At 39.5% G+C, this 15179-nt stretch overlaps 1 protein-coding gene across 1 annotated transcript; it reads left to right on the top strand.

Moving 5' to 3' along the window:
* The first annotated feature begins 341 nt into the window (after positions 1-341).
* Positions 342-12963, top strand: LOC149160652 (uncharacterized). The gene is made up of 2 exons (XM_089435390.1): positions 342-456; positions 12230-12963. The coding sequence occupies exons 1-2, from the start codon at positions 355-357 to the stop codon at positions 12581-12583; spliced, it is 456 nt and encodes a 151-aa protein (XP_089291516.1). The 5' UTR covers positions 342-354; the 3' UTR covers positions 12584-12963.
* Positions 12964-15179: the final 2216 nt, after the last annotated feature.

A 15179-nucleotide genomic window follows, 5' to 3' on the forward strand; every position in this document is an offset into this window, starting at 1 on the left:
TAAGTCATTTCCATGGTGACATAAGGTAATAAGAACGATTTATCTTGTCATAACAGCACCAACTTTGCTTTTAATTTAAGTAAATGATAATTAATCAGGAATGTTAAAAGTATATTTTGGGGGTCTTCCAGTTTTTTGTGGTCTGTGCCCAAATTTTCCTTTTCAATTCATAAAAGCATCTGCTCCTGACAGGACTGGATAAGATTTCTGACATTCTTTTTTTTATCTTCCCTTGGAATCTCTAAGCTTGTATAATGAATCAGGAAGTATGAAATGACAAGATTGAAAAAATACTAATACATTTCGATTATGATGCATTTGTTGATTTCCTTGGCAGATCACTCTCATTTTGAGATGCTTATTGATCGATTAAAAATCTCATCTGCACCGGTGGAAGATGATAATAACGATCAGAATAAATCTCAATCCTTCAGTTTGGACAATGTGCCAATAGAGGTAACCAGCTAATTTTACTTGCATTAGGTGTAAATGCTTCAAACCACTGCCTGACTGGACATAAATTATGATGTATGCATCATTGCTTGTTGGTTGTTCTGTTCCACTAGTTTGCTTACAATAATGTGCTAACAATGAGTGATAATTATCACAAATTTTCAGGGCAGACAATAAATGCACTGAGATTGTTGTAAATTATCATATCGTTAAATCAACACTTTTTCCTTTTTTTCAGTCCTTGTTACATGCCTTTACAAATTTCATTGTATTTACAAAAAGGGAAATGGGAAATTCCTTTCTAGGTGGTTGTGCAACTTAAAATGACATCTTTGTATCTGAAGTACTGCTTTAACTTTTATTAGTTTCCAAATATTGCAAAATGTATGATAATTAAACATTATTTGTGAGCTTGAACTTGTTCTTGTTGCATCTGTACCTTATTTGTGTTGAAAAGTGTAACTAGGTTCGGTCTTCATAATTACATGTAATTGTGATTTTTGTATATGATGAAAAGAATAAAAATAAAATTATTATTGTAATGTTTGGGTTTCATGAGCAAGAGATTTTATTTTTAGATGGCTCCCATTGCGAGCCTTTAGGATTTGTCAAAAAGGGTCAATGTCATGTATGAAGAACCCTTCTTGGGCATGTTACAAATAGATATAAGTCTATAGGATTGTAAAATAGCCCTCCAAGACAAGCACTAGTTACTCCTCTTCAAGTAGGCCTCAAGACAAAGTAAAGAACTCATGTCGGCTCACCTAATGGAGACACACCTCTTTGGATTCACAGGTCAGCTTATTTATATGGGACAACTACTATATATATGTGTGTAGGGTGTTCGCATTTCAGACAGTCAAGGAGTTTGGATACCTCAGTAATTCGGGTGGCCGGTGGCAAATACAGAGATAATTTCGGATACCTCTGTAATTCGGATAGGAGACTGCAGTGATGCGCTCGGATCTCAGAGAAGTACAGTTCAATGTCATAACAGAGAAACATAGTTTCAGACAAGAGTACAGAAGCTACAATTCTGTGAAGAAGCCACAGTTCGGTGCTATAATGGAGACTGTTGTTTAGTGCTATGAAGGAGCTACAATTCAGTAATATATCACATTGATTTGGTGCTATCTCAGTCTCATAGATTTAGTGCTATCTTAGTTTCTGTGCTGCTACAGTGATCGCATTCCGGTGACACTATAGTGATGTATTTTGGTGCCATCTCAAGTGTTTCTACGGTTCTTTGCTATCACAGTATTCTCAGATAGGAGATGATCTCAGTGCTAAGAAGGTCAAAGCGGAAGAGGAGTCAAGAAGAAGAAAAGAGCAGAAGACAGTCAAGAGAACTAGTGTCTTGGTCTTGGAGTGGCAACTAGGTCAAGGGTCTTGGTCTTGGTATTCGTCAATTGGAATCTCTATAAGAAGAATTTGTGCGGGTTTTCCTCTCAAAGAGTGAGAGGTTTTGGCCCTGGCTCATAGCCTACATTCTTTGTCTCTTGTCTATTTATGTTCATGCATTGGTAACTGCTTGATGAAGAAGAACACTAATAACTAAAGAAAAGAAGATCCTAATCTAAAGTTGTAAAAAGCACTCACAAGCAGTTACTAATGGAAGAGAAATCACCTAATACTTGATGCCCTAGATTTCTCAACATGGTATTGGAGCTAAGGTAACTAAGTCAAGGAAGCACATCTTATCAAGGGACACTCAAGGATCAAATCTCGAGAAAGACACCAAAGCAAGTTGAAGGATATAAAAGTGAAGGCAAGATCTACGTCAAAGCATCAGACCCTAGATCGAAGAAGAAGTCTACACCAACAAAAGTCTTGGGATCCTCTAGTCATCATCAAAAGACCCCATGACCCTCATCAAGTTGAAGAGATCTACAAAGCAAGGTAGCCCAAAGTACAAACATCCAAGAGAAGCACTTCAAGGACAAAGATCACATCATCTTGGAGAAAGTAGAAACTCTAGAAGCATTTATGGGATCTGCACTCATTCACCACCAAAGAAGTTGAAGTATCATGAAGGCTAGTTATCCAAAGAAGGCTAAAGGCATTATCATCATCTTCAAAAAGCTATAAGGCAAGTTCCCTCTCATTGAAGCAAGGACCTCTTTATCCTTAAAGATCATTCGAAAAAACATCAACATCCTCATCAATCACCATCAACAAAGGATCAAGTTGAAGATTTTATCTTCACTTGACAAGTAAGTACCTTTTCTTATATAATCTAATCTAGTAAAATGACTTCATTTTGCAAGGAGATCTATAAGTTGGTTGGTCATTGAACATCCTTGAATGGAAAAGGAGGATAGACATAGTCCTCAAAGAAAATGAAGTTATTGATCATATCATTGGAAAAGTCTCCAAACCATCTGAAGGACAAGTACTATCTGAATACATGGAAAAGGATCTAAGGGCTCAAGAGATTCTTATGGAGTTTTTCAAATAGTAGTATTGGAGACATCAAAAGAGACATATGATAAGCTGATAGAACTATTCTCTGAAGGTGCGAAAAAGAAGGTCATATCACTTAGATCTTATCTACTCAAATTAAAGGTATCAAAGGATAAAGGGTTATCTTCATAAGATCTCAACTGCAAGATCTGGGAGAGATGATTTCAGATAAGGAAATGATCTCCTTTGTTCTAAATACACTAATTGATGAGCAAGGTAACAAATGCCTATGAGGATAAGAAAGCTATTCCATTCAACAACTTGTGGTTTCTATGCAAGATAGAAGAAGACAGGTTGAGGGAAAAAGGTGTTCAAACATTTGCCGAAAGGAAGGGGAAGTTTGGAAAATTTGGTCCTTAGAAAGGAAAGAAGAACATAGCCAAGATTCAATGCTATAAGCATTACAGGAAAGATTGCCCTAAGCTCAGGAAGTGCAATAACAAGAAAGATAGAGAAGAAGTCCATTTCACTGAAGAAGTGGAGGAAGCTGAAAAGAAGGAAGTCCAAGGAAGAGGAAAAGCATTAGAAGTAAGAGCTTGTGACATCCACATAGGAAACATGAAGGATGTCTGGAACAAAATCTATGATAGTCAACTATGAAGGATATAGCTCTTGGTGACCTCATTAAAAGCTCAAGTGACACTTATGGGAAAAAGGAAGAAGTCATCTAGGACAAGTCTCATCATACATTAGTCAAAAGGAAACATCTGTTGGATAGGGATATGTAAGATCCTCAAGATTCTCTGATGGAATCCTCATAGGAAGGTTCACCGATATAGAGAGGAAGCAAGTGTTTCATTAGGAACTCCAACTTGTGGAATTCATGGGATGATGTTATGATGACATAAGAGATGAAGCAAATCAAGGGGTTGAAGCTCTTTTCAATCAAGGAAGTTGCTGAAAGAAGCCTAGATGACCTAAAGGTAAATGAGGTATGTATGCTTGTATTCAATATTATAAAGTCATGTTGTATGGTTGCAGGTAACATGGATCACTGCTCTATCTTGAGAAGCATGATCAAAGGAAAGGAATATCCTCCTATGAAAGGATGTCGGAAGGCATGGGTCACACTAGATGAAATCAACATAATATGTCCTCATATGGAATATGAGGTGGTTGACAATAACTAGAGGAACTTTGATTGGAAGTTTTTGGGAATGTCATATGTGAAGAAAGAAAGGAAGAGATTGTAGACAATGCAAACATGGAACAAGACATTCAACATCCGAGAACTGAAAGATTTGACTATGATATCTCCCAAAAAGATATGAAGACTCTGATGGAAGTCTGGAAAAGATGGAGACCCTTGACAATATATATATCTTTGGGAGATGTTTCAACATGTATGCAGGATGCTGATGCCTACAGGAAGATGTGATGATGAAAGACCATCACAAAGGTAATTTTTTTTTGTAAGCTTGGTGGTACCTTTCTATTTATTTTCGGAAATAAAGTAGGTTACATCCATATGTCCATGAGTTAAGTGGCCTCAACCTACCCAGTGGGAAACCAGGTCTGTTGGCCACCTAACTGCAAAATATGCCATCGATAAGCAAAAAAACATAAGTTTGTCTAGCCATGCTATATATACTTGAGAGTCTTTATACTTCCTATTATCTAAATAATTGTAAACATAACTGATAATAAGTCTAAAACTATATGACCAAAGCATTCAAAAAGAAAACCATGGGTGCACTGTCACTGTTCATCATCAGCAGAATCCATCGGCGCAGGGTCCTTCACCATAGAACCATGCAACTCCGTGCTGCTCGATCCGGCTCAACCGACCACTCTGTTGCTGCAGTTGGAACTGATTTTTTTGCAATTCTTTGGTGAAATCTAAATTCACCGAATGCCCCCAAGGGGCTGCATGCATGTCTGGAGGAAATTGTTCTAGAGCTTTCGCCAGAATGCTCTTCATCATCTAGAATAGGTGCACAGTCTACTTGTACTGCGTTACTCTTCCTCGAGTATGGCCTGGTTTTGGGGTCACTGCTTGCCACTCATCCAAGTCCAAATCGAAGTCTTCCATTGTCTGTTGGATTTCTTCTTCCGACTCTGCGATCAATTGTCTAACTGGGTTGGAGTTGCTGGCATGGTAAGCTTGGGCTGCTTCATCAATGATACGTGAGGTTGGCTTATGCCCTCGTCTTGTCCCAACCGCCCCACTAGAGGAGCTGGGTTGGTTTCTCGGTGACGGGGCTGCCTTTCTCTGCCTCCACCGACCTCAACTTCCACCTCCATTGTTCTTTGTCCGCTTCGCTTGAGCCATTTTGTTGCCACTGTCTTTCAAATGCTCTTCTCTTTCTTGCATTCTCAACTTTCCTACTGTCCAAGGCCGCATGTTGGGTGCTTGACATTGCTAGCGGTCTTGCCCCCATTGCAAACCTGCTTCAAGTTCAAAACACACCAGCCGAGTAAGGAACCCACTCCATTGTCTGCAAGTAATTGTATGCCAAAGCAAGATTCTAATGCCATTGTTATTGCATGCCTTCCTTTGCCCAGTACAAAGTTTAAACGAACTGGCCATTCCAACTATTACCATACTGTCAGTAATATAGCTATAGTTTGCAACAATAATTGATTTCATCAACCAAACACAATTACGGGGATTGAAGAGGGTTACAAACCGGCCACAGGACAAAGCCCATTGCCCGTCTAACCCTTTGCTTAGCGACCCTATACAGAGTGCCCAGGTAGTGGGAATTAAGGCCACTTTGTCCATAATCGACTTCAATTGCTTGACATCACTCCACACCCACCACTAACACCTGAGATGAATTCCATCCAAACAGAGGTTCCCAACCCAGGAAATTCGAGACCATAGGACCGGACTGACCCATAATTTGATCGATTGAGCTTCTCTGCCTTCGCCCCTCTGCCACTAGATGGTATATCTGGGATTTCTTGAGCCCCTGGCTCTCCCTTCACTGCAGCAATTTGAATCACCCCCCCATTCTCTGCAGACCCAACCCCCTGTCCACTCTTCCAGCCCCATGGGTGGGGAATTTCCACCATCCCTATGCTCGACCATCTCTACCATGCATGCACCCATGAGAGACAAACAAATCCCAAATTCCACAGACACAGGGACTAGCAAAACTATGGACATTGACCCGACCTGGAGCCTAGCGAGGCCATGCCTCTGGCTCTTCCAGAACCTTCACCCCACAGCCTGGACACTTTCAATTCCCTGACAGAAGGCTAAATACACAACTCCATTATAACTAAAATCGCAGGTTGAAGACTAACAAAAGTTTTGATTCAATGCATTCCAAAAAAAATGAATGTGAAAAATGATCATATTTTTCAATCATCAATGTCCATGATTGTGAAAATTGAAGCTCTGTGTTTGGATTATCCCTAAAACTTTCCCAAACATCCTTGAAATCTGCGCAGAAAACCCTTAAAATCTGCCAAAAACATCCCTGAAATTTGTCCGGAACATACCTGAATTCTGTTCGGAACGTCTTGGGGACGGCTAGCAAGTCCCCAAGTCCCCAATGGAGTCCCCACCAATTTGGTGAAAGTCCACGGAACTTGAGGATGCAGGGTACATGAGTATTTTTTGGGGGGGGGGACGGGTCCCCGTGCAACATAGGAAATAAGTTGTAGCATTGATGAACAGAACATGCCGGTAAATGACATAGAAAAGGATGTGCAACAACACATGTGGCATGGCATGTAATATAGCATGACATGTATACAAATGAAGATATGTTGAAGACAGGCTGAGCATGAGGACGCTTGCAGACGGTGATACAAAAGAGGAGAACGATGCCCTAAACAGAGTTCACAAGGGGGAAAATGATGTAGCAGATGAGCATGAAGTTGACAAAGATAAAGTACGCTAAGTAAAGGGGGTTCCATAATTTCCTTTTGTTATGACTATTCCTGTGAAATCCCTAACAGTAAAAATAATCAAGTACTATGTGAACATAATCAGTTTAGGTAACTCTTAAGTATTGCAGACATAAAAATAGTAGTAGTGAAATCCCATTCCATTTGTCAGTCAATTAAGAAAAATACGAATATGGATATGTGGATGCTTCCTTGAAGATAAAGTCGTCGTCCCCATACATTTGTGTCAAACGCTTGTTATGGAGACTACCTAGACTAGAGGCAGAATTTTCTTGATAAACCTTTTTTGGGACTTGTTAGGCATTACAAAAGAATCAACAATGATGTTAGCGTCACTAACCTTGCGGAAATGCTAACAACAAATATTGCCCGGTTCCAATGAAGTCCAATAGGAAGTATTTGATGAAATTGGTTGTCACTTAATGAATGATAAATGTGTAAAGACTTAAAAGAAAGAGAATTGCTTCTGATCATGAAATGCAGAGAAAAATGCTCATCAGTTCAAGCAACGTCATGGCTCTGATATCAACATTATTAGGTCAAGCAGACATTAAGCAATAATGCGCATAACTTTAGAAAGGAGGGTGTCAATTTGGACACTAATATTTTACCTTTCACTGACATGGTTATGGAAGTCTCAAACGCACCACTGGGTAGACCTCATTTGTGTTAGTTTTTGTAGCATCAGATGTGTTCTAGCCACGAAATTTGGTGGAGAGGCTAGAATACATGAGATCTCCAAAATCCAGAAATCATTTCTAGAAATTACGTCTAGAAGTGTCTCAATTAGATTATTAACCGTTTTTAAAATATTTCCTAAGCCTAAACTTAGGAAATATGTTTAATTAATCAATATTAATTGAGATAAGGCAAGAATAGTCTAGAAACACAAATAGATTGATCCAGAGATGATCCTAACCATTGATTATGTTTTAATCTTGGCCATTCATGCTCCAACAATGGATTATAAGAAGAGATCGGTGTGGTGATGGAGAAGGCACTTGAGCACTTCGATTTCTTGACAGATTGATTTCCTGAGTAGTAGCAGTCAGTTGCCAAAGAGAGCCAAAGATTGAAGCAATGAGTGAGCGACAGGGATAGTGATCTGGAGGAAGATTTCCAGATCCGGAGAGGCAACAACAAGAGGGTCGAGTTATCCCAGTGAGGCAGTGCAGAGCACTGTGTAGTAGCTTCAGAGAGGGCAATTCGATTTGCTGGAGAGAAAATCGTTCTCAGTTCCAGAGGCCGGGCAGAGGTTCCAGAAGGCCGAAGAGACGATTTCCTCAACAGCTAGAGGCAGAACAACTTCATCAGAGATTGGTTGGAGGCTTGACGTCAAGCAAACTGCGCAGAGTAGCATGGACGCTGACGTAGAGGGTCAGAGGGCTAAGTTTTTGAAGGTAAGTTGTGCCGGGATTGCTGGTGGAGGAAGGGTAAATTCCCTTCAATAATTTTGCCCAAAATTTCTTGTTGTGGATTGCCAGTTTCAGGCATCCAGATTGTACTCAGATTTTCATTACTGCATAATAATAAAAACCCTCACTGTTGCACCGATTTTCCCAAGTTGGGGTTTTAAGGGGATATTTATCCAAAAATAATTGTCTCAAATTGTGTGTGCTAGCATTTCTCAGTTTCTAGCGCATTATTTTTCTGCAGTATTTTATTTGTGAAGGTTATAGTGTATTTATTTCGATATTTGCTGTAACAGAGAAATTGTTAAATTAATTAACAGTTAGGAGAAATAATTCCAGTTGCTGCAATAAGATTCCAGTTTTGGAATTTTCACATGGTATTAGAGTGTAGTTGATCAATCAGAGAGCTCAGAAGTGAAAAGAAGGAATTTCGCTGTTCAGTAAGAGCAACAAGCCGAAATTCCCAGGAGTAGCGCAGTCTTTTGTCAGGAGCCTGAGTTGCTTGTGGAAGTTGGATTTTTCTGAGAGGTGCAGAAAAATTCAATCCTTCCAGATCGAGTGATTCCAAAGGATGAGGGAGCAACTCAGATTTTTCGTTGGGTAGATCTCTAGCTGGACGCAGAGTGTTTCGCAGCAGTTCCCTAGCGCAAGACCAACATCGGGGTGGAAGAGAGAAGAGCACACACAAAGGGAAAATTTCTCTTAGGGAACTTCTAGTCTCAAGAAGTTCGATTTTCCTTGCAGATTGGCAGTAGTTGTGAGCAAATCTTCTCACTCTAGAAGGGAGTGCGAGTAGCTGGGCAACAACCAAGCAAAAGGAAAGAGGGAGTTTTCAACAGTTCGTTCAGATGGCCACTGTAGGGCTTTGTGATCAGGATAGGTTGGATGGAGCTTCCAACTATGTCATCTGGAATGCTAGGATGTCCTTCCTTCTAGATGAATATGTCCTGAAAGCCTACATTGATAACCAAGATGTAGATCAACAGAAAGAATACAAGAAAGAGATGGCGCGGGTGAAGCGATTGTTCTTGGATGGAGTCCGGGATCATATTGTCTCACATATTGCTGGCAAAGATACTACCAAACAAATGTGGGATGCTCTCTCCATGTTATACCAGGGAACATCCGAGCATCGGAAGATGTTTCTTGAGGAGAAGCTGAGATGCATCCAGATGCAGAAGTGGGGAGGCATAGATCCCTTCCTTACTAGGATTCAGGATGTCCGAGAGTAGCTGTCAACTGTTGGGGCAACGCCTCAACCCATGGAGCTAGTGCGATTGGCACTCAATAGTGTCTCAAAGGACTGGTAGGTCTTTGTCCAAAACACATTGGGCAGAGATAGGCTACCAAAGTGGGATAGGATGTGGTCTGATTTGCAACAGGAGGAGTTGAGACGAGCAATGGATCGAAGGTGGTGAAGGAGGAGGAGAATGTGGCCCTCGCGTCAAAGGGTCCCAGTCAGGGGTAGGGGGAGCAGAGAAAGAAGAAGAAGGATCTGTCAAAGGTCTAGTGCTTTAGGTGTGGTGAGCTCAGTCACTACAGTACCCAGTGTCCTCTCAAGAAGAAGGACAAGGAGGAGAAGTAGGACCAACAGGGAGCTTCTGCAGAGATCGACAGGTTGATCTCCAGGTTGGAGGAAGACTTCGTGATGTTCACAGATATACCTCCAGGAATGAGGTGTGGAGATTCGGTACTCTAGTCCTAAAGAACTACAGAGATTGGGTAGGGTCCATTGAGGAGTCCACCTCATGGATCATTACTTGGCTATGGGGCCCCATAGTATTCAATAGTCATGGGTCATTACTTGGCTATGGGGGCCCATAGTATTCAGTAGTAGGATGAATCAGTGGCAATTGATGTAGTCAATACTAGAGTGACAATTGCAAACTAGTAGCAGCCAAATACTGAGGAGTGCAGTGTAGTGTTGACAGTGGAGTAGGTGGCTCAGTGTAGAGTTGGCAGCAGCCAGCAACGCAAATTCTTCAGTGACAGTGCAGATGCTAGTAGCACTTATACACTCGGGAGAGATTCATCATACCGAACACAGTTTATTTAGTATTTTGGATGCTTTTTAGTTGCAAATGTTGTAGTTGTAGCAGCAACAGATAAGAGGGAGTTGCAGTGCAAATGTAGTGTTAGCAGCAGTATGGCAGCGTCAGCAACAACATAGATGTAGAGTATATTAGAGTTGCGCAGTGGTTGGTGGGTAGTATGGCTAGACATTAGCTGCGTAACAGGAGATGATGCAGAGACAAAGTGTTTTGGCAGGGTGTGCAACACTAGAACACATTCCTCGCTAAGAGGGAGTGTTAGTTTTTGTAGCATCAGATGTGTTCTAGCCACGAAATTTGGTGGAGAGGCTAGAATACATGAGATCTCCAAAATCCAGAAATCGTTTCTGGAAATTCCATTTAGAAGTGTCTCAATTAGATTATTAACCATTTTTAAAATATTTCCCAAGTCTAAACTTAGGGAATATGGTTAATTAATCAATAATAAGGCGAGAATAGTCTAGAAACTCACATGGATTGATCCTGAGATGATCCTAGCCATCGATTATGTTTTAATCTTGGCCGTTGGTGCTCCAACAATGGATTATAAGAAGAGATTGATGTGGTGATGGAGAAGACACTTGAGCAGTTCGATTTCTTGGTAGATCGATTTCTTGAGTAGCAGCAATCAATTGCCGGAGAGAGCTAGAGATCGAAGTAGTGAGTGAGGGGCAGGGACAGTGATTTGGAGGAAGATTTCCAGATCCGGAGAGGCAGCAACAAGAGGGCCAAGTTATCCCAGTGAGGCAGTGCAAAGCACTGCGTAGTAGCTTCAAAGAGGGCAGTTCGATTTGCTGAAGGGAAAATTGTTTTTAGTTCCAGAGGTCGGGCAGAGGTTCCAAAAGGCTGGAAAGACGATTTTGTCAATAGCTAGAGGCAAAACGACTTCATCAGAGACTGGTTGGAGGCTTTTCATCAAGTAGACTGCATAGGGCAGCACAGAGGCTGACGTAGAGGGTCGGAGGGATGAGTTTCTGAAGGTAGGTTGTGCCAGGATTACTAGTGGAGGAAGGGTAAATTCCCTTCAATAATTTTGCCCAGAATTTCTTGCTGTGGATTGCCAGTTTCAGGCATCCAGATTGTACTCAGATTTTCACTGCTGCATAATAATAAAAACCCTCACTGCTGCACCGGTTTTCCCAAGTTGGGTTTTTCTGGGGACATTTGTCCAAAAATAATTGTCTCATATTTTATGTGTGTGTGCTAGCATTTCTTAGTTTCCAGCGCATTATTTTTCCACAGTATTTTATTTGTGAAGGTTGCAGTGTGTTTATTTCGATATTTTCCATAGCAAATAAATTGTTAAATTAATTAACAATTAGGAGAAATAATACCAGTTGTTGCAATAAGATTCCAGTTTTGGAATTTTCACAGTTTGGAAGTCTTAATTAGTTGAATGATCAGTTATTCTCTAAACATTGTGTAGGTGATCCTCTGTGTATAAAGAGCCTCAGGAGCCCCCACATCTTGATTTGAGTTATCATTGTTAGGTGGAGGCAATTTAGTTTCCCTTTGTATACTTTGCTTCACCTCCATCTTTTCTGATCACATGCAGTTTTTTATGTCAATAGACAGCAAATTGAAATACGAGATTCATGATAATTCCTGAATGATGTTGTGATTGTTTATATCCTTCCTTTTATATATGTCAAGTGCAAATATATTGTTTCTTGATCAACTTGGTTTCAGTTTCATTCCAAACTCGTAGCGTTGGGTGCATTGCAGTGTGAACGATCTTTGATATGATAATTTTCCTATTTTGATGTTTGATAGCTGTGCAAGCTGTGCTATGCACGAGATTTTTAAAAGACCAAATAGTACTTTCTTTGCAGTCAAAATGGTATTTTCTTATAGATTTAGAATCCCAACCAAGCGTTCTTGCTCTTTTTCTTGTAAAGTGCTTTATAAGAAGATATTTAATATACAAGCTGAGTGAATATTGGAATTTTGTAAAGCTAACTATTTTTGTAGTATCCTTTTGTCTTGCAGGATTCACATGATGCCCATGAAAGAAGGGAAACTGTGACTAACCAAATGGACTCTACAATTGATAGTCCTAAAACCCATGAAAATGAGCAAAATGAAGAGATGCAGGTGACAGAACAGCATTCTGGATTATATAATGACAATTATCTAGATCTTTCGAAAAACAATGGCGAAAATCCAAGTTCAACTACGCACACACAATCAAGTATGGAAGAATCCAATGCTTGCAAAGAAGCTTCTCCAAGTCCAGAAAATGCCAGCGATGAGCCAATTCGAAAACCTGCTAAATCTCCTTTCGCATATCAATTAGCATCATCAAAACCAGTCAAGTCACTATTCAGTTATCAGCTAACTTAACTTTCGCTGCTTTCTTGGGTTGTCAATTATATTTATTTTCTTTTGATCCCCATTTTCTATCGTAATCTATTGAGAAGAGTTGTAACTGGAAGTTACCAGAGAGATTTTTCCAAAAGGTTCGTTCTATTAGTTCTAAACTGAAATTGGTTCTGTAAATTAATTGTAGGTTTAGTTTTTCAATGAATAATTTGACAGCCCTCTTTGAAAAGGAGATCGAGTCAAATGTTATGCATAACTCAGCATAAACTCAGTGGTGTTTCTACAAGTTTCCCTGTAAAAAGCTTCTAATGACTGTACATTTGATTTTCAAGTTGAGGGCAGTGAAGATTATTTCACATGCTGGAATGTGAGCATGTTTGTGACGAGGCTTGACAAAATAATTGAACTGTTTCTGAATTTTGTGTGGGAGCCATTTTTGGGGATTTATGTTTCTTTTCATGTTTTCCTATTTTGGGTTTGGCAGAATAATTGGAGAGATTGAAATTCACTAGAATAATATTAGTGGCATTGACTGGAAGAAGCCTGTTGGGGGTGCAGAACACTAAGGTTCAGGTTAACAGTGACAGAACAATTTCTTCCAAGAGCAATAACTACCCAAAGTTGATTGTGGGTGTGCTTATGGTCGCACTCTTGCAGAGTTAGAAGCTGCAAAAAATTGGATATGTTTGTAGCTGGTGGAAAACAGGTCAAAATTTTAAAATTGAACTTGCACAAAGGTGTTTCCTTTGTGTGACAATGTGTGACAAACACTTTTCTGTAGCCATCTGTAATTTAATAGTCTGTGCAATGTATACATGGTGAAATTATGATCATTCATCTATAACTTTGGAAGATATTTTCCTTGGATAAACAAATTTGTGGTTGGTATGTATTATACATAAATATAGATATAATGGGAGTGAAATCTGTTTTAGGGTGTCATTCGCTACTGTATTTTTTTATGGGTTTCTATTAAACCAAAGAAGAATTTAGTCTCTCTTTTTTATTTCAAGAAAAAGTGGGGTACATTCAGTAAAAGTCTTTCTAGACTTGCAATACACATGCCAAGAGTTAAAAACTCGAAGAAAATCTACAGGGGGAAATTATATTTCATTGCATTTCTGTGTGTATTTTTATTGTATACTGTCCTTTTATAAACATGTGACTATAACAACCATGTTATTATTAGATATTCAGTTCAACTATCTCCACGATCATCTCCAATATTTTTCCATAAATTTTTCAAGTGGTTCTATGAAACCCTCATCCCTAACTTTTTTGGTTACATCATCTTCGATTCATATGTGACTTTTATGCATGATCTACATGATTACAAAACAATTATATAATTTAGACATTATTATGAATCACAAGGAGTTAAAACCAATCCCCCAATCTCAGATTTTACCCAATTATGAGATAGGTTCAAGATAACAAATAATGATTTTACAAGGCAAGATTGGGTAATTTTTCTCCCCAAAATACAAATGAGATATTACATGATGATTCTTAGACTTTGAAAATAGTTGATAGTCGTTCTCCTTGCTGTTTGAATGATTAATTTTGCATTTTCCTCAAATCTGGGAATGATTTGGAAATCTGGAAAAATTGTGCATTTTGGGCAAATTGGACTCAAAGAATCACACATATATTACAAACCATGATGAATCTCAAGAAAAAGTCCAAGAATTAGCTAATTTGCTATGTTAAGAAGAAAACCCATGTCTCGGAATCTTCATATTCGCCTTCATTGCCTTAGGAATCATGCATAAAGTTGGCAGTCTAGAAACTTTGACCTGTAACAAGATTTTGGTGCTGGCGCCTCACACGTGTGAGATGGGTGTGATATGAATGGTGTACAGTAGGCTTGACACCACACGCTAGAAAACCCATGTGCCAGAATTTCTTCTAGAAGGCCGCAAATATGCCAACCATGACCAGGTACTGAAAGTGCATTGCTAGTACTAAAACTGAGCTAAACAGTTCATCATTAGTAAAAAAAACACTTAAAACTCAACTAACCTACTAGAGACTTGGATTTAATGTCAATAAACAACTTTTTACCTCAATATGCATAACAAAGGGTTTTGGGTTTAAAGGGTCGACAATGCACAAGAAGACAGGCAATATGTGGTTTCAAGGGTTGGTTGTGAGTAGTAAAAAGGTTAATGAATGGTTGAAATCATGACAAAACCAGAGACAGACATATCCCCCACACCAAAACATTTGCATGTGCTCATGCAAAATAAATGTCCTCAAAAAATCCCCGCAAAGTCTTAAAACATTCATCAAATTGTTCAAATTATCCCCCTGCCCTGTTTCTCATTTCGGCCCATGCTTCATTCTAATTTTTCCAATTTGAGAGGTCTCTATAACATTTTAGTCTCGAAGTCTCCAAAGGTGTTGTTTTTAGAAGAAATAATATTGCAACATACTCAGCAAGGCCACCATCATCAAGGCTCTTGTCAGATCCAATATCTGCCAAATTCTGTCTCCAACATGCCACAGGAAGGGAAGAAATAAATGGCTCTGGAACTTCAACTCTATGCTGTTTAAAACCTTTGACACAATGATTAGGAGTCACAATAGACTGTGTCAACCTTGACTAGGTCTGAAG

Source organism: Pinus tabuliformis, chromosome 5_2, assembly GCF_031772625.1.
Source record: "Pinus tabuliformis cultivar Carrire ecotype Pingquan chromosome 5_2, CPIR1, whole genome shotgun sequence".
NCBI lineage: Eukaryota > Viridiplantae > Streptophyta > Pinopsida > Pinales > Pinaceae > Pinus > Pinus tabuliformis.